Source organism: Ahaetulla prasina, chromosome 2 (assembly GCF_028640845.1).
Source record: "Ahaetulla prasina isolate Xishuangbanna chromosome 2, ASM2864084v1, whole genome shotgun sequence".
NCBI lineage: Eukaryota > Metazoa > Chordata > Lepidosauria > Squamata > Colubridae > Ahaetulla > Ahaetulla prasina.
The window spans coordinates 171366350-171385142 of NC_080540.1; the positions used below are offsets into that span (position 1 = coordinate 171366350).

At 40.0% G+C, this 18793-nt stretch overlaps 2 protein-coding genes across 6 annotated transcripts in view; one reads left to right on the forward strand and one right to left on the reverse strand.

Moving 5' to 3' along the window:
* Positions 1-968: 968 nt before the first annotated feature.
* Positions 969-5425, reverse strand: CHCHD5 (coiled-coil-helix-coiled-coil-helix domain containing 5). 5 transcript variants are annotated; one of them, XM_058167287.1, is made up of 4 exons: positions 5342-5425; positions 3854-3994; positions 3506-3638; positions 969-2289 (listed from the first exon to the last, which is right to left on the reverse strand). In XM_058167287.1, coding segments are annotated over exons 1-4 (315 nt in total). In that variant the 5' UTR covers positions 5344-5425; the 3' UTR covers positions 969-2250. The 5 variants fall into 5 exon arrangements, with proteins under 5 accessions (XP_058023270.1, XP_058023268.1, XP_058023273.1 ...); XM_058167285.1 differs by having other exon boundaries at positions 969-2306; XM_058167290.1 differs by having other exon boundaries at positions 969-2286; positions 3487-3638.
* A 229-nt stretch (positions 5426-5654) lies between these two features.
* Positions 5655-18793, forward strand: part of ATP13A1 (ATPase 13A1) — a 36630-nt gene continuing 23491 nt past the window's right edge. The window contains exons 1-9 of the mRNA XM_058167281.1: positions 5655-6054; positions 10667-10756; positions 11988-12178; positions 13871-13943; positions 14244-14399; positions 15026-15095; positions 16053-16159; positions 17794-17923; positions 18331-18386. Coding sequence (XP_058023264.1) covers positions 5749-6054; positions 10667-10756; positions 11988-12178; positions 13871-13943; positions 14244-14399; positions 15026-15095; positions 16053-16159; positions 17794-17923; positions 18331-18386 — 1179 coding nt within the window. The 5' untranslated portion in view covers positions 5655-5748. The remainder of the gene's footprint in view (positions 6055-10666; positions 10757-11987; positions 12179-13870; positions 13944-14243; positions 14400-15025; positions 15096-16052; positions 16160-17793; positions 17924-18330; positions 18387-18793) is intronic.

Consider the following 18793-nt stretch of genomic DNA (forward strand, 5'->3'; position numbering starts at 1 on the left):
ATTCACACTTGGCACTTTTTCCTTTTTACAACAGAGCAAAATTAACATTCCTCCAATTAACAGGCATGGATACAGATTTCATACACACATCAAACAAGCTGCACAGTCACTCCGTAATCAAATCACATTCACAATGTAATATTTCTGCAATTATGCTATAACTACCTGTGGCTTTTCTATTTGTCAACATTTTACAGTGTTTGTCATCTTCTTTCCATCATGTTTTGGATACTAATATAGCATTCATTTCAATTTCACTCTTCAACAAATCACCATCGTTCTTCTACAAATGTCTAAAATACTTCTTGCATTTTCTAACTTTAGTTTCATCTAAACTATTTCAGCACTTAATTCTAAATTCCATTCATTTTGCTCCTTGTTTTATCCTCCCAATCTACTTCTAATTATTTTTTATTTTTAATCAAAATCTACATTTCCCTCCCTCTCCTAATCATAATGCCTCCTTAGCCTCTCTGACCACATTCTCGCAAGGAGATAGAGAGAGAGAGACAGATTCCTTGTAAAGAATATAATATCTCTGCAAGAATATCTTCCCTTCATCCTCAACTTTTCTCCCTCTTGCATTTTTTTCTCATCCATGTTTCCCCAAAACTTCATTCCACCATACATCCATTTCTACACTCTTTATTAATGTAGCTCCACACACATCTCTGCATCTCTTCCCTCCATTGTTCTACTTGCTTCTTTTTTTCCCTTCCTTATCCATTTTCTAAGATCTCCTCTTGATTCTACCAGATAATGGTCTATCTCATATTCGGAACCTCTCAATACCCCTATATCATTCACTAATTATTTCAATCTGCCATCATAAACAATCAAATCAATTATGCTTTTAGCTTTACAGTCATTTTTCCATGCGTATGTATGGATTGACATGCTTAAATCTTTTCTTTTCTAAGAGGGCACTCATCAAATAGTCACCATGGCCATTCAATATTAGGTCTTCATTTGATTTTTTCATTCTTGCACATTTATTCATGCCTCCTTACAAATCATTTCCCCTACCCTATCATGACAATTCAGAATACTGTGTAATTTTTCCCAAAACTCGTATCCCACTGGCTAAGTGATATAATACATTGACACATGTACTACTACAAACATCACTCCAACAGTATTCAAAGTTATGAATATAAATCCAGTCAGAAGCATTCAATAGTTAAGACTGACAATGGTTGATTAATTAATGTAATGTTGCATTTGATGTCATTTTTCTTGTCAGCTTTTTACAACATGTCATAAAACAAAGAATCAAGAACATTCTGATGTTTACAGAGTGCCCTCTACTGACTACAAATAGAATAAAAGTACTGTATTCATGTCTCCTCTGAATCAAGTTTGTAGTGACTAAGTGGCATGAACATGCATTTTTCTTGGTAATAATACAAAAAGCATGTTTCTTTATCTTATTTGCAGACTTCTTTTTGGCTTCCCAATCTGTATACAACTCTGGTACTATATGGTGACTCTCCATCTAAGAAATTACCGTATTTTTCAGAGTATAAGATGCACCTTCCCCCCACCCCAGAGGCTGAAAATTTGGGTGAGTCTTATACGCCGAATGTAGTTTTTTCAAAGCTTTTTTTCAGCCCTAACAAGGCGCTAGTGATCTGAACTTTGCCTGCTCCCTCTGACTCTCAGCCGTGCTTTAGACACTGTTTTTTTATCCCCAAGCAGTTGAATACCTGGAAGGCAGATTTTTGCCTCCCAATTTTCCTCCCCAAAAACTAAGCTGTCTTATACTCTGGTGCATCTTATACTCTGAATAATAAGTCTGACCATGTTTTAGATTTTTTTCAGGTCAAAGTTGGCTAGGTGCTGCCCATTAGCTGGGCATAAATAGGATACCCTGAGGTAAGTCTCACAGTCCACGAGAGAAGATTAAAATACTTTCAGAGAAGTTCCATGGCAAATTAAATTCCTTTTTTCTTCTGCTCATTAATCTGCCTGGATCACTCTGCTTTGAGCCATGGAACGTTGCAATTCTGTCTGCGAAATTAGGTCAGAAAAGTTTATTTCAGGGTCTTTGCCAGTTTACTATAGTGCCTGGAAAAGTTCCAGGCATAATAAAATATCTACCCCAGATACCTGGGTTTGTAAATTGAGATTCCATTTCAATGGGCCAAACTGAGATATCTTGGATGGCTGCAGATAAATGAATAATGCTGAAGGCTGGGAAAGATATCTTCATGACAGGTGAGAAGCTGGTGCCATTGCTGGTCGAATTTTTTAGTCATAATGCCACTTCAAGGAATAGCCAGGTTTCTGCTGAAGAAATCAAAAGGCTGGATTGTGAAAAAAGGGGAGAGAGAAAATACACACAAAATGAAATATTACCCTTCCAAAATTCATTAGTAAGTTATACCACCCAGGGTCCAAAATGAGCATATTTCCCAAATGCAAGGTAAACAAGCAAAGAATTGTCATAGACTTTCAGTCATTTTGCAAGCTGGTTTGTCAGCAGCTCATTGCTTAGTCATGAATAAAGGACTGTTTTCTAAATTAAGAGTCCATTAAGCCCAACTTCCCAGTTCAATTAGGTGACCTAATTCAGTTGACTAATTATCTTCTAGGGTACAGGTGTCAAACTCGATCGCGTCACATGACACATCGTGACTTTTGTCTTTGCAGAGTTGGAGTGGGCGTGACCTGCACGTGACGCATCTGGCCCTCGGGCCGCCAGTTCGACAGGCCTGTTCTAGGGGATATTTTACTTCAGACACATTAGATGATGTGAAAAAAACTGGGAAAGGGGGGAGGAAAGAGAAGAGGAGGACGACCACCAGCAGGGTAGATGGACTTACAACAGCAATGACTGCATTATTGGGAGATTTCAAGGAACAGGTTAGGGATAGATCATCATGAGGGAGGGGTGGAAACTATCATTGTGGTCACTAGGAGTCAAAAGCAACCTAATGGCACACAATCATCAATCAATCAATATAAAGAGTGCAATGTATGATTTCATCAATCTCTTATGCATTTGCCCAGTGTTGTGACTCCAGCCCCCGAACCATTGCATTCATTGGTGAATGCAATGAAGTTTATCAGCTACTACTTTCCACCCATTATAAGAAATTCAATGCGGCAAAAATGTCCAGGTTATGTGCAGAAATGAGAATAAGATGACAATAAACTCCAGTTGATAGTTTTTTTTGGCCCAGTCACCACTTCTCAAGTTTCACAGTGATGCACTTTGGTTTTGGGGCAAGAGAACAATAATTGTTCAATTATATTTTTGACTCCTGTGTCCCTTGTAGAGGAATAAGATATTGTTACTGCTTGTGTGACATATGTCAGTTATTTCAGCTTTTCTCACCCCAATATGTCAAATGGCTGCAACAATGTGGGCAAAGTATGCAATAAATGAATTGTAGCTTTATATTATTTATTTATTCATTTATTTATATTATTTTATTTACACACATATACCAATGACCAATGCAAACGTTTAGGGGCACCAACCTTATGTATTCAGTTTCACCTGGTCAGCGCAGAGGAGAAACTTTTGGAGGTTTTCAGAACATTTGATTGAAGAACTCTGATTTGCCTTAAGGCACTCCTCGAATGCAGTAAACGGCTCAGCACAATCTTGGCGAATCTTCTGAACAATTGGGCTACAATAAAAGTCCCATAGAACATGGACAAAGAACAGTGGATGAACTTAGTAAAAATGTTGGGAATACGTTGTTCTCACAGCTATGAAGTTGCAGTGGCTGCACACAGAAATGTTATGAAATCTACAGGCAGATAATGGAGCGAATGTTCCACAATTAATCAAAGCTGATTTCCCCACAAAGGCAAAACAGCACTCCAGCCCAAGGGAACTTACTGGGATGATGTACATTTGGCCATGTCAAGTTTGAGTTGGTGACAGTCCTGCTGCCAGGAAGAAGGGTTAGCAGCCACACACCGGCCATATTGCTCGGCTTCTTTGTGGCAATACCGCAAGGTTATTTCCAGAGCTGCCTGCCTGTTGAGAGGGAGACAAGTTAAAAAAAAAATCCTGAATGTACACTTTGCCTTTCCACCAAAGACAGATAACGACAAAAAGAAATGCAAAAATGTTTAGTATACCTTTAAAACATTAGGAAAAACACATGGAAGTGGTTACTTCTAACGGATTTAAACACTGTTCAGAAGCTAGCCCAGTTTACTCACCAAAAACCTGCCAGCACACAACTGGTTTCCCCTCTGTTGGGACTTCAAAATTTAGAATAGAATAGAATTTTTTATTGGCCAAGTGTGATTGAACACACAAGGAATTTGTCTTGGTGCGTACGCTCTCAGTGTACATAAAAGAAAAGATACCTTCATCAAGAATTCTAAGGTACAACACTTAATGATAGTCATAGGGTACAAATAAGCAATCAGGAAACAACCAATATCAATATAAATCGTAAGGATACAAGCAACAAAGTTATACTCATGCAATCACAAGTGGAAGGAGAGGGGTGATGGGAACGATGAGAAGAGTAGTGCAGACTTAGTAACTAGTTTGACAGTGTTGAGGGAATTATTTGTTTAGCAGAGTGATAGTGTGTGGCAAGAAACTGTTCTTGTATCTAGTTGTTCTGGTGTGCAGTGCTCTATAGCAGGGGTCTCCAACCTTGGTCACTTTAAGACTTGTGGACTTCAACTCCCAGAGTTCCTCAGCCAGCAAAGCTGGCTGAGGAACTCTGGGAGTTGAAGTCCACAAGTCTTAAAGTGGCCAAGGTTGGAGACCTCTGCTCTACAGCGTCGTTTTGAGGGTAGGAGTTGAGACAGTTTATGTCCACGATGGGAGGGGTCTGTAAATATTTTCACAGCCCTCTTTTTGACTCGTGCAGTATACAGGTCCTCAATGGAACGCAGGTTGGTAGCAATTTTCTCTCTCTCTCTTTCTCACTCGGGCTATTACACAGCCTTGTAACTTGCAGCAGAGTTTCAAAGATAACGTCTGCATTATTGCGTAAGTTTTCCTACATCACCGCCTACCATTTACTGCCATGGGTTGGTTGTCAAGGTCACCAATTGAGGCAGCTTTAAAAGGAGATCCAGCAAGGCTGCTACTGTGTCATCACGTATAAAGTAACAAGTGCTGGAAATCCGCGGCCAAAATGTTCCCGTCTGCCGCTCTCCTGGTTTCCCAAACACCTGCAGGCAACAAGTCATCGGGTTATGTGTACATTTAATCTGATCCTGACGGTAAGTATTATAGATTGAAATCTCTGCAGATGCAAGTTAAAGACCGAGGAAGGAAAAAAAAAAACACCTGAGTTTTCCCTGAAATCAGAAAAAGGGTTTCGGAGCAGAGCCTTAAAGAAAATACAAAACTCACATGCCGCACTCGGCTCAGCAAAGCCACGCTCGTTTCTGCCTTGTCCCCAACGCGCATGCTCCCTCCCCACCACCGGACCTCTTCTGCGCATGTTCAAACGAGCCACGAGCGAGGGCGGAGCTTAAAACTCTGTCACCAGGACACGAGAGAACGCCTAGCGGTTTCGCGCAGGCGCGCGGTCGGGACGCCTCCGTCGCTTCGCGGAGAGCCACGTGTATAGCTCATTCATAAAGGGGCGTGTGGGTGAAGCGTTGGCTCTGCCGGCGCTGGAAAAAAAAGGACCGACGCATGCGCACCTTTACCTCCCAGGCCGGGAGCATGCTCGCGCAACGCGCTTCATTGGCGCCTACCCCGGAAGTGGAAGGAAGCGCGGCCGAAGCGAGCCGGCGGCGGCTCACGGAAGAAGGATGGTGGCAACGGCGGAGGCCGGTCCGGGCCCGGGCCCGGGCGACGAGTTGGTGCAAGACGTGATTCCCTATCGGAGGCGGTCGCGTCTGCTATGGGGGACGGTGTTGCCCTTCTGCGTCCTGTACCCGCTGTGGCTTTGGGTTTGGGGGGCGAGCGCCTCCGCCTGGGCTTGGGGATCAGCCGCCGGCACCGAGACCCCTGAAGCCGCGCTTCTTTTCCTCGCCGCCATTGGGGTCGTCCACCTTCTCACGGCCTTAGCCGGCCTGTGGAGCGTCAACGTCCACTGCTTGCTCTACTGCTGCTGGGTCAGTCTCGCGCCGGGCAGGGAGCAGGGGACCCAAAGGGCACCCGGGAGAGGGGCGCGCGGTATGGCGGTGGGCGGGCGGGCGGGCAAGGGGGCATCTCACCTTTGCGCAGATTGGCATAGCTTACTCCGCCTGGGGCTTCTTAGATCAAATCAGGGGAAGTGGCGAGAAGCAGCCTCTCATTCCTCCCTCACCACCACCACCTTTTGCAGGCTTTACAGGTGGTCCTCGACTTACAACAGTCCCTTTAGCGACCGTTCGAAGCTACAAAGGCACCGCAGATAGTGACTTTGTGACCTGTTTTTTTCACACCGATGACCATTGCAGTGGTCCTGTGATTTCCATTCGGATGCTTGACGGCTGAACTCGTATTTCTGACGGTGGCAGTGTTCAGGAGTCGTTTTGCGACCTTCTGACAGGCAACATCAATGGAGAGCCCAGATTCATTTAACGACCACGTTACTAATTTAAAACTGCAAGCGATTCGCTTAACAAATAGGGCAAGGAAAATCGTAAAATGGGACGAGTTCACTGGACAAATTTTTCACTGAGCAACGGAAATTTGGGGCTCAATTTGTGGTTGTAGGTTGAGGACTACCTGTACTTTCTTGAAGAGGTGTTGGTGCTCAGGTATGTCTAGAGAGGTTCCTTGGGGCGGGACAGGGGGCTCTGGACTCACTGATAAGATGGTCAAACTTTGCACTTCTCTCCTGATGGGGGTACCAGGAGTGAAGCCAGTAAAGCCTGAGTCTTAAATCCAAATGCTGTTGAGACTGAAAGAAGAGAACAGCTGTAAAGCCTCGTGGAGTCACTGGGATTTTGCTTCTGTATTGTGCTTCTACTTGAGGCTTTGTTATGAAAACAAATATGACACATTTGCTGAGGCACACACTTTTGTTAAGCTTACTCTTGTTTAAATGTCCTGACTATAGTTTTAATGTGCTCAAATTATAGTGAATAGTTTTCTTTTTGCATGTAAAGGCAGTTTATTCTACATACATCCTTACTGGCAAACATTGCTTATTTTGGAATCTAGGGATGAAACAGAATGCCATAGGAAGTGTTCATTTGAATTTTAATGAATGCAATTGAATTGGAAGTAAATTGGCTTTGAGATTCTTTTTTTTAAACTCATTGTTATGGATGAGATATTTGAGATTGCTTGTTTTCCTTTTTTTAAATAAAGTTTTTTTTAATGGTTGTGTTTTTAAAAATAATAGTTTTAGTCATGATAGTTTTATTTAACATATTTTTAATATTTTTGTAAACTAGTGTTGCTTTCTCCGTGGAAAATTATTTTGGGAAGTTGTGGTTTCTTGATTTCCAAATGGGAGCACTTGCTTATAAGAAGAAACAAAAAAGTGGTGATTCTATTAAAGTTTTGCACCTCTAAACAAAACAAAAGGGAAAATGTATCTGAGCACATCAGTCATTTTCTTGGTTGAACTTGATTACCTATTGAATGACAATTTCTCACCTCTATTCCTTTTTAAAATTCTCTACAATATTTATCTTACATGAACAATGAAGTATTTCCTAAAAGTGAGTTTCGTAGAGCCTATCAATATCAACATATACATTAGTATATTTCAGTGCCCAGTTTGGAAATTACAGAATAACTGATCAAACTGTCACAGTGATACAGAGACTTAAAAGTAGATTTCTAGCTTCTCTTTTTTTTGGGAAAATTAATATAAATATAAATGCTGCTTGTGGTTTTGCTGTGTTAAAGCTTCATTGCAATAGTGGTTGGAGAAGAAATTTGTACAAGAAAGGATGCTAGTTCTTTTGCTAAAGGCTTATCTAATATCTGGTAAAGATTAGACATTCTACTGTTGTACTCATGATAATAATTTGATTATATTTGCCTCTTTAACAGGAATCATATGGCATTACTTTCATACGGTTTTCATTGCTGTCTTTGAAAGAGACAAAAGTCTGTAATTCATGGGTTTGTTTTCCCAAAAAATCCCAGTTTCAAAGTCATAGAACAAAATCTGCCCATGACTGAAAAAATATTATCAGTTGGAATGGACAATACTGCTTAAAATGAATTGGTATATTTCAGCAGTAGGACAACAGACCAACTGGAATCATAATCTGAATTTAGTAACTGTTGGTGTCAGGGGTGTTTGCCTTTAACAAAGCATGTACCTTAATAGAATGTAGCTAACAATGACTTTGATCTTAGGATAGATTGATTCAAAGAAAGATTATGAAACTAGCTTTCTGCCTCTTATTGTTGTTTAGTGGTGTTCCTCAATTATTTTCTCACCCATAACCACCTGCATTGTTTAGAAGGCTTCTAAGTCTTCCAGACAGGTCATTTTGCACAGTTCTTATTATATGAAAACCTAAACTGCACGAATCAAGAAGAGGGCCGTGAAAATATTTACAGACCCCTCGCATCCTGGACATAAACTGTTTCAACCACTACCCTCAAAACGACGCTATAGAGCACTGCACACCAGAACAACGACACAAGAACAGTTTTTTCCCAAAGGCCATCACTCTGCTAAACAAATAATTCCATCAACACTGTCAAACTATTTACTAAATCTGCACTACTATTAATCTTCTCATAGTTCCCATCACCAATCTCTTTCCACTTATGACTGTATGACTGTAACTTTGTTGCTGGCAATCCTTATGATTTATATTGATATATTGACCATCAATTGTGTTGTAAATGCTGTACCTTGATGAACGTATCTTTTCTTTTATGTACACTGAGAGCATATGCACCAAGACAAATTCCTTGTGTGTCCAATAACACTTGGCCAATAAAAATTGTATTCTATTCTATTCTATTCTAATGGAAGAAGCCTTCACTAATTCTTAAATGATCTGCTGAGGGAGAGGACTAAACTATAACAAACATCTAGATATTGCTTTGCACAGTTGCTTTCTAGAATGGATACATTGCCATGGTTCATTCATTTTAAGTATTAATATGTTCTGTGTCTGATTATTCCAGAAATGTCAGAGGTAAATTGCAGGCTTCCATTAGTTATAATACAAAATATTAAGCCAAGAAGTTCTTCAAAACCCCAAGCAAAAGCAGTCGAATCAAGAATTAAGATTTTTTTTCTTTTTAATCGGACAGTGCATGCAATAAAGTCATAGGCTAATACTTGAAGCTCATTTGTTCAATGCCTGATGGGCTTCTTTTGAGGAGAGCATTTCAGAAATGAGACACAACTGTAGAAACAAGTTTCTCCCTGATGCTACTCACTTAGCCCAGGGGATGCTGTCTTTGATGAACAAAGGAAAGAAACTACAGGACTTCTTTGCAAGTGGCATGGTTAATGAATCCTACAAAATGATGGAATTATTTAAATTTCAAGTTAACAAGTAAAAGTATAAACATAATTTGGATACATGAAAAGAGTAAGTAAAAAGGAATATTAGGACAGGGACGGTAGGCATGCAGGTGCACTTATGCATGCCCCTTACAGACCTCTTAGGAATGGGGTGAGGTCGACAGTAGACAATTTAAGCTTAAAGTTTTGGGGATTTGGGGAAGAACCTACAGAATCAGGTAGTGCATTCCAGGCATTGACCACTCTGTTACTGAAGTCATATTTTCTGCAATCGAGTTTGGATCAGTTTACCTTGAGTTTGTATCTATTATTTGCTCATGTATTGTTGTGGTTGAAGCTGAAGTATCCACTGACAGGTAGGACATTGTGGTTGATAATTTTATGTACTATGCTTAGGTCAGATTGAAGCCTGCATAGTTCTAAATTGTCTAAGCCCAAAATTTGGAGTCTGCTGGCATAAGGTATTTTATTGCGAGCAGAGGAGTGGACAACTCTTCTTGTGAAATATCTCTGGATTCTCTTGATTGTATTTATGTCCGATATGCAATGCAGGCTCCAGACAGATGAGCTGTATTCAAGGATTGGTCTAGCAAATGTTTTATATGCTCTAGTTAGTAGTACAATATTACCAGAGAAGAAGCTACGCAAGATTAGGTTAACAACTCTTAGTGCCTTTTTGGCAATGGTGTTACAGTGGGCTCTGGCACTTAGATCTTTAGATATGGGTACTTAATGAATATTAATGAAATATTACAGTAAAAAGAATCTATTGTAAATTGTTAAAATTGCAAAATAGTTATAGAAAGCAAAATTTTTAAAAAATCTTCAGGGATTTGTCTTATTTTAGCATTACTACCATTTGATCATATTCATGTCACTTAGTTGCATCAATTTTTTTCTCTATTGTAATGAGCCTCTTTTTTCTAAACGTGTACTGTTTTCTTCTGACAGCATCTTTTTTCCATTTTGCATGCACAAAGATTAACTGCCTAAAATTTCCAAGTGCAACTGCATGTGTGCTAGCCTCATATTAACTGAATTTTGGTTGTGTTAAACATTTGATATCAATTTACAATTCATATTAAACTGAATATTGCATTATTCAGACACACTGATTGCAACCTACCTATTTCAAGTTTAGATAAAGCCAGTACAATTACCGGTAATACAAATGTAGCTTTACCCCCAAGTTCAGCTGTTTCTTCTCAATTGTGGAGAAAATACTAAATATTTGATCCAAATTTGATCCAAATTCTGAAGACTGATTGTTCAAACTATTTGTCTTTCAGGTGCGCAGTCCAAGGAATGCCACCTTGGCTAAAGTTGTGCCAACGCCAAATAATGGTTCCGCAGAACTAGTACCACTCCAGCGAGATCAGGTGAGAAATTAAATCATGGTCTTCAATTGAGGAAAAGTTCCCTTTTCTCATCAATTTGTTTTATCTCATTTAAGTTTGCTGATTTTGACTTAGTACTTTGTGCAAAGAAAAAATTAAGGTATCACAGAAATATGGATCTGATCTCAAACAGGATAGGAATGTGTAATTAATGGCTTGAATCCTGAATTGAATCTTCACAAAGAGAAGAGCTTATTTCAACCATCGAGGGATTTCTAATTTAAAGGAAGGAATACCTTACTTATCCTACTTTCTCTTAAGATTCCTTCCCGTCTGCAGCACTTGTCTCAACAGATCACAATTGCAGTACCTACCATACTACTGGAACAATATTCTGGCAGTACCACGAGTTCTGAGTGGGATGAATGTGAAATTTGACCAAAAATGTTTCTCCCCACTTTTCCACTGATACTCTCTTTCCAACAGATACAAACATTTGCTTTTACGAAAATTAAATTCATTTGTGACTAGCAACTTTATTCTTTTTAAAGCTGCAAAATCACAACCAGGTTGTGTGCTGGGTTTATCTGTTTATATTTGCCTTGGCCTGTTGTAGCAGGGAGACTGGTGGGCAGCTTCCTCATAGTGCAGTGATGGCTAACCTTTTTGCTGTCACATGCCAAAAGTGGGGGGAACATGGGGCGGGGTCACGCGCATGTGTGCCCACACCCATAATGCAATGCCCCCCACATGCCACGCCTCCCGCACATGCCCGTGCGCTCCTGCTCTCCCCCTGCCCCCATGCAAGTGTGCACGTTCCCCCCCATGCTCCCCACCCACCCCCCATCCAAACGTGGACGTGCCCCCCACCCACTGCCCATTTTGGGCCTGGCAGGCCTCTCTGAAGCCTCCTGGGGCCAAAAACAGGCCATAGGAGGGGAGCACCACTCCCCCTTTGCTTCCCCCACCCTCTGCACATGCGTGTGAGACCCCCTCCCACCCCTACGCATGCATGCGAGAACCCCCATGCATGCGTGCGCGTCTCCTGCATGCACCCTGCACCAGAAACCCGAAAATCAGCTGGCCAATGGGAGGCGTGCATGCATGCACTATAGAGCTGAGCTGGGTGACAGCTCCTGTGCCCACAGAGAGGGCTTTGCGTACCACAGGTGGCACAGGTTTACCATCATGGTCATAGTGTGTCACATTTAATGGCAGAAATCTCCAAACTGGCTCCATGTACACAGAAAGTTAATTTGTGTGTCCCTTCTAGGGAGAAGATGGAGAGGAGGTTCTTTCCTTTGAATTTCAAAAAATCAAATACTTTTGTGAACTAAGTGAAAGCAAAAAATTCCTTCCTGTGGCATTTCCTGTGGAGCACCCACTGCAGTATTATCAGAATGCTCGTGGCTACCAGGAAGATAAAGAAATCAAAGCAGCAGAAAAAAAATATGGCACCAACAAGTAAGTAGGACAAAGGTGGGCTACAGTATTTATCTGTAATATTTATCCTAAACTTAAATTTATCGTAAGACAAGAATATCTAAGCTCTTGACCGTTGGATGTTCAGTTTAATTAGCTTATAGCTATTGACAGCGTGTTGGTGATAGCATTGATTGCCAGATGGATATGGACGTTTCTAGTTAATAATTCACAATAGAAAAAAATAAATATTTTATTGCTTCTTACTGCACTTTATTCAGCTGATGTGTTGCCGGTCCACAGTTTCATCTGACTATCTACATTAAAGTATATGTCTGCCAAAAGGCATTTTTATCCCCCAACATTGACTTACAATTCTATCATTTGTAAATTAACTAAGCTGAATATAGACATTTAACAGCCTTGAGATTAATTGCTCTCTATCTTTGCCAAGGTCAATTTTATTCCAATCTTATTCAATTGCATGAGGTGAGTCTACGACAACTTGCCACAGCCCACTTGTGGTCAACTCGCTTTGGCAAACTCACCGCGGGACAAGAGTTACATTAATATTGAAGAAATAGTGGAATAGAATCGTTTTAAAAAGGGTGCCAAAGGAGGGATAAAATGAAATGTGCAAAAATTAAAATTAATTTTTAATTGTTTTAAATAATTAAATTGAACTGTTGAATTGTCCTGCAGTGAGTTGGTCATGGTGAGTTGGCCAAAGCAAGTTGTCCCATTCCGGCATGAGGTTGCATGAATCCTAAGTCCGTTTTTACTCATTTTGCTGCCTTTCCACATTTCCAATAGCCCATCTTTCCATCCTGTATGTCTGGAAGAATTTGTGGAAGAAAGTTCTTCACTTCGTTCATCCATCCCCTTATAACAAGCTGTCTTATCCTACTTAAAGACCCACTGTGTTCAGGCATGCCTTTGTAATTAAAAAATATATATTAGCGCTCTCAAAGGCATAGATCTGCTTTCCTTACCCAACTATAGACACAATTTCTCTCTTTATTCCCACTTTATAACTTACTTGTCTTAAAAGCTAAAGCAAACAAAAAAAAACAACCCTCAGTTTCCACAGCTGTAACCCAGTTTTCCTAAACTTGGCACTTTCCCAGTATCCCGAATTACAACTGCTTTTGTTGTTACCCAGCGTGCCAAACATTGATGTGGACTGGGGATATGGTAGGATTTTCAGCCACAATGTATATGAAGGTATCAGATTAGCAAAGGCTGCAGAAACAAATTAGTAATGCAGTCACATCACCGAGTAGGAAGAACTCTGAACCTGTCATGAAAACTAAAATGGCAGTTCTCCCCCCCCCATTATTCCAGTGTAGTTATTTAATTAGTTATTAATTATTAAGTATTGATAATTATCCACCGATGGTGAAAATTGCGGGTCTGACAATGACAACTGAGGAGCAGTCCGGGTTAAGTGGTGCCTGAAGCTTTAAAGTTCTGAGCTTTGAAGGACATTTGATGAAGCCAAAGTGAAAATAGAAGAGAGCGGGAAATGGGTAAGGAAAATGAAGCCTTCAGGATCCAAACCAGAGGTGGAGATTCTGTGACCCTCCTTGTCATCTTTCCCAGAATACTGAAAGTTAAATGCAGCAAAAGTTACTGAAAGTTAAATGCAGCAAAAGTTACTGAAAGTTTTGCAAATTGAGTGGGCTCAAGAAAGGGTGAGTGTTCAAATGAACAAGGATTCTGCTTTTCACACAGGGCAGAAATGGTTGTGCCAGAATTCCTGGAACTCTTCAAAGAGAGAGCAACAGCTCCTTTCTTCGTCTTTCAGGTAATAAAAGCTGTATGCCAAGGCACACTATCAAGTGTAATTTTTTTTCTCTTTTTTTGCTGTTTGGTTGTTTCTTAAAGGGATAAGCAAATGCTGCTGTCATTCAAAGCTGTTAATTCCCAGATCATTATGAGTTGTAAGCTTTTTATTTATGCAATTGGCTGGCTAGTGTGGACTTGTTCAGATGTCCTCAGCAAAGGAAGTGGAAATATTTATATAAATATTTCATTGTGGCTCCTAGCTTCCAAAAAGTTGCCGAACTGCTTGATCCCTAAAATCCTTTGATTCTGCTCTTCACAGGTATTCTGCGTGGGCCTGTGGTGCCTGGATGAATACTGGTATTATAGCGTCTTCACTCTTTCCATGCTGGTAGCTTTTGAAGCATCCCTTGTCCAGCAACAAATGAGGAACATGTCTGAGATCCGAAAAATGGGTAACAAACCCTACATGATCCAGGTAAGCAAGGGCAAAAGATAAAAAATTCAAGTAAAACTTGAAGACTCCAGTGCTGCCTCCTTCTCCCTTCCCCACTCATCTGCAGAGATTCTAATGAACTGTTAGCTTCCAGAATACTGGAGGTCGTTGTTCAGGGTGATGTGAATAAAAGTTGCTGTACTTGTTAAGTGGGCTTGCTAAGAAAGAGGAGCTGTCAGAAAAAGCACAGTGATTGATATATGGGATTTTCAATAAGACAGGAAGGGTTGCCGGAACCTTAGAAGCTAAGATAGAAAGGTGCTTAGTTATCAAGGTCTTTTTCATTTGTCATCCAAATCTGTACATTTTTCTCCCCTTCCAGTATTCCCTGGCTTCTAAGACATCTCCATGTTTCTTGGCTTTGTAAATTTATTGGTTTCTTCTGAGAAAGCAATTATTAAATTTTGAATAAATCTAGGAACAGGCTAAATTTTCAGAGAAAGTGTATATTCATTCCATCCATTTTTTATTCTTACATTATATTATTTTTATGAACAGGTTCTTTTGGTTAAAAGCACCATGAAAGTTACATAGGTGGGTGTTGCTTCTCCAGAGCTACTTCAGCCCAAGGATCCAAAATATTATTTTACTGCCTCTTTATTTTTCAGGTTTACAGAAACAGGAAATGGCGGCCAATTTCCAGTGATGAAATAATTCCAGGAGACATTGTTTCAGTCGGTAATGGAGGTCTCTTACTTGTTGCAAATAAAGAACTAACTACCTACCTTTTTCTATTTCAAAGTGTTTTTGGCTTTTGTCTGTATTCGGATACTCCTAGATATCAGTAAAACTGCCAGGTATTGAATGAGGATTACGGCAGAAAGAAGTCTGTCTAGATCTGTGAGGCTACATTTTCTGGCATAAGCTGAATTTAGGTTAATATTGTTATTAAGAGGAAGAACTTGCTTGTAAAAATGTTACTTTTATGTCAAAAACTGAGGTGTTTTTTTTTCTTGGCTATTCCTTTTGTAACTTTTTCTTTTATTTGTATTTATATCCCGCCCTTCTCCGAAGACTCAGGGCGGCTTACAATGTGTTAAGCAATAGTCTTCATCCATTTGTATATTATATACAAAGTCAACTTAATTGCCCCCAACAATCTGGGTCCTCATTTTACCTACTTTATAAAGGATGGAAGGCTGAGTCAACCTTGGGCCTGGTGGGACTTGAACTTGCAGTAATTGCAAGCAGCTGTGTTAATAACAGAAAGACTTAGTCCGTTGAGCCACCAGAGGCCCTTTCTTTGTGAACTTGCAGAAGGCAGCATAGAACACAATGTAAGCCGCCCTGAGTCTTCGGAGAAGGGCGGGATATAAATGCAAAAAAAAAAAAAAAAAAAAAGAGGCAGAAAGCATTTGGGCCTCGTTGGAGAGACTCCAAAGGCATATGACATACTAGCAAAACAGGATTGATAAGGATTAGGATTGATAAGGATTAGGATTAACCCTAACCTTTTCTTGCTGTTCAGTGGGAAAAATCATCCTTCATTTGTGCTACCTAGACAGGCTGAGCTCTGCTAAGATGAGGAAAGAAGAACAGCTTGCAAGTCCTTCTCAATTCTTAGAGTAATCTAGATCCTGGCTAAGTCCATATTTTGTCACAACTCCTTTCTGAGCATTCAACTTTTTATTCCAGGCCGCTCTCCCCATGAGAACCTTGTACCGTGTGACATGCTGCTGCTGCGAGGAAGGTGTATTGTAGACGAAGCCATGTTGACCGGAGAGTCAGTCCCTCAAATGAAGGTTTGTGTTAGGGTTCCAAGTAATAGACCCATAGACCCATAGAAAGCAAAACTCCAAGGCGGGTAGGTTCCTCAAAGGATAGCTTTATTGGATATATCATATTGGCATGTATCTGGTGAAAACTGACTCTGAAGGCTCCCATGGTTTTCACCTAATTAAAAGTAAAAGTTTGTCACTTTCTCAGTCAGTCAGTCACATGGTCCAATCCTGGCGCTGTCTGGTTTCCTGGTGACATCACTCTGCCTTCCTCTACCCAAGTGTGAGAATGTCCTTGGTTCCCAAGAGAAAGTATTTTGCTTTGACTACAAAACCCCAGCTCTCTAAAATCCCCCCTCCTTATCCCTCAGATCCAGTGTGGCAACACTGAAGCATCCAAGATGGCTTCGGTCAGGTCAACTTCAGGATTGACAGTTTGCCTGTCAATGACTATAATTTGGTCAAGTAGTGTTGTCAGAATGCCATGCTGTACAAGCTGTTTCCTTGAGTCAGGATGAAGGGGAAAGAATGACGTCAGGTAGACTGCAAGAATCATTGTAAAAATCAAGCAAGACAAGGAAAGAGACTAAACAATGATTTCGCATGAGTGTAAAGTATGAATTGAAGGGAGATTATGAAGAAGTACCTTCTGATATTGGAAGAACCAACATTGCCTATTGGTTGATGGGCGGGAAATAATAGAGGGTTACATTCTTTCACGCAGAGAGAGAAATTATTAAAACAAGGATAACTGCTAAATGTAATTTCATTTAATTAGCTAAGTGTAATTGAATGCTGGATGATAGGATATATGGGATGGTTGTAATACACAATAGTAGTAAATAGGAGAAAATATGCTGGCATTTCATTGCTCGTTTCTCGTTGCAAATGAAATTAAACAGTTACTTCTATCTTATACTTTTAAATATTCATACAGGATGGCATACATTGAGAAAAAATGCACAAAATACACAAAACTGATACATTAGTAAAAATGCTATTGTATTAAATATTATTTAATATTAAATATCAGAACACCCTCCCACCACCTGTATTAAAAACTCTTTGTCTCCCCATCTTGGATCTCTCCATCTCTTGCAGTTTTATAATGTTCTATATTTTTAAATTTTACATCTGAAATTATTAGGATTTAATGTTTTATTGTACTGATGAAATCGTATACCACTTAGTTCCCCTCTGTGAGGGAAGTGGGTATTTAAAAAGTTTGTTATATATAAATATAATAAAGTAGAAAAGTTCAGACTCTCTTTGTACAGCTGCTTCCCTATGGAACTTAAAAATTATGCTTTGCTCTCGATCAGGGCTGTCAAACTCCTGGCCCACAGGCCGGATGCGTCACACACTGGCCATGCCCATGCCCAGTTTAGCAAGGTGGGGAGAAAAGTCTTGATATGTCACTTGATGCTGCTGTGACAATGTGAGTTTGACACCTCTGCTGTCAATCATAATGTATCTGATTCTGGAGCCAACTCTCATTTGAATAAGGATAATTCTTACATTCTAGAAAATATGTAATTTGTGTAAGCAAAAATATAAAGAGAACTCAGCAAAGATTGGCTGATTACACCTCTGCCTATCTCAGCAAATTTTGTGTTATTCGCTTGCTGTTAACACTCAAGTTCTGTTTTGTCCTACAGGAGCCAGTTGAGGATTTGGATCCTGATCATGTCCTGGATATGCAAGCGGATTCCAGGTTGCATGTCATTTTCGGGGGAACAAAAGTTGTGCAGCATATCCCACCACTAAAAGCCAGTACTGGCCTGAAACGTATGTAGTGACTAAACCAGCGTGAACAAAATTGGGAACAGGGACAAGGAAAGAGATAGAAGAAGAATCAATAAATTATAATTTCCCTTAGAAAAACATTTTCTTCTAGAATATTGTACTCATATAGTGCTTTTCAGATCACTTTTGTCAGATTCTGAGAAAGAGTAGTGCAACATATCGACTGAATTTACTGATAAATATAGCTGGTCCAAGTAGGCGCTTTTCTTCAACTTATAACTTCTGCCTTTTTCATTTGATATAAGATGACTTTTAAAAAAATTTTTTGCATAAGTGTTGTAGTGTTCACATTTGCTGGGGGTGGGGAGGGGTTCACCCAAATTCCCCATTTAAGCTTTATAGAGCTGTTTTATAGAAATACACAATATTTTCCTTTCTCCCTTCTGCAGCTGTTGATAATGGGTGTGTGGCCTACGTTCTGAGGACAGGCTTTAATACTTCTCAGGTAAGAACCTCAATGCTTTTATGTGAAAGCAGTCATGCATCTTCATCCTGGGATTCGCTCCTCCAGCTCAAGAAGCAGAATTTGTAATTCGGAGCTCATGCTTCTTCCTGACTAATTTACAAATCTAAGACATATATCTCTACAACCCAAAGTCCTTTAAATGGAACTCGAAGCAAAGATGAAATTGTGCCGATGTGATTGCTGTTTATTTTAAAGAAAGCCCATTGTCTGAGGAAATATGGAACAGTTTTCAAGTCTTCCATCTGCCTTCTACTATTTGGTGTTATTTATTTTTAATTTTATGCTTTTTAAATTCCTAAACCTTAGTAAACTGTTTCTTAAAACATTAGGGTTTTAAGGGAGTGGTTTGGTTTGCTGGCAGGGTTTTGAAAGCCAAAGTACATCGG

Coding starts and splice junctions, on each gene's coding strand:
- CHCHD5 (XM_058167287.1), bottom strand. Junction 3,639..3,853: donor GCCAAATGTACATCATCCCA/GTAAGTTCCCTT, acceptor CTTTTATTGTAG/CCCAATTGTTCAGAAGATTC. Junction 2,290..3,505: donor TTCTCCTCTGCGCTGACCAG/GTGAAACTGAAT, acceptor TGATTTCTTCAG/CAGAAACCTGGCTATTCCTT.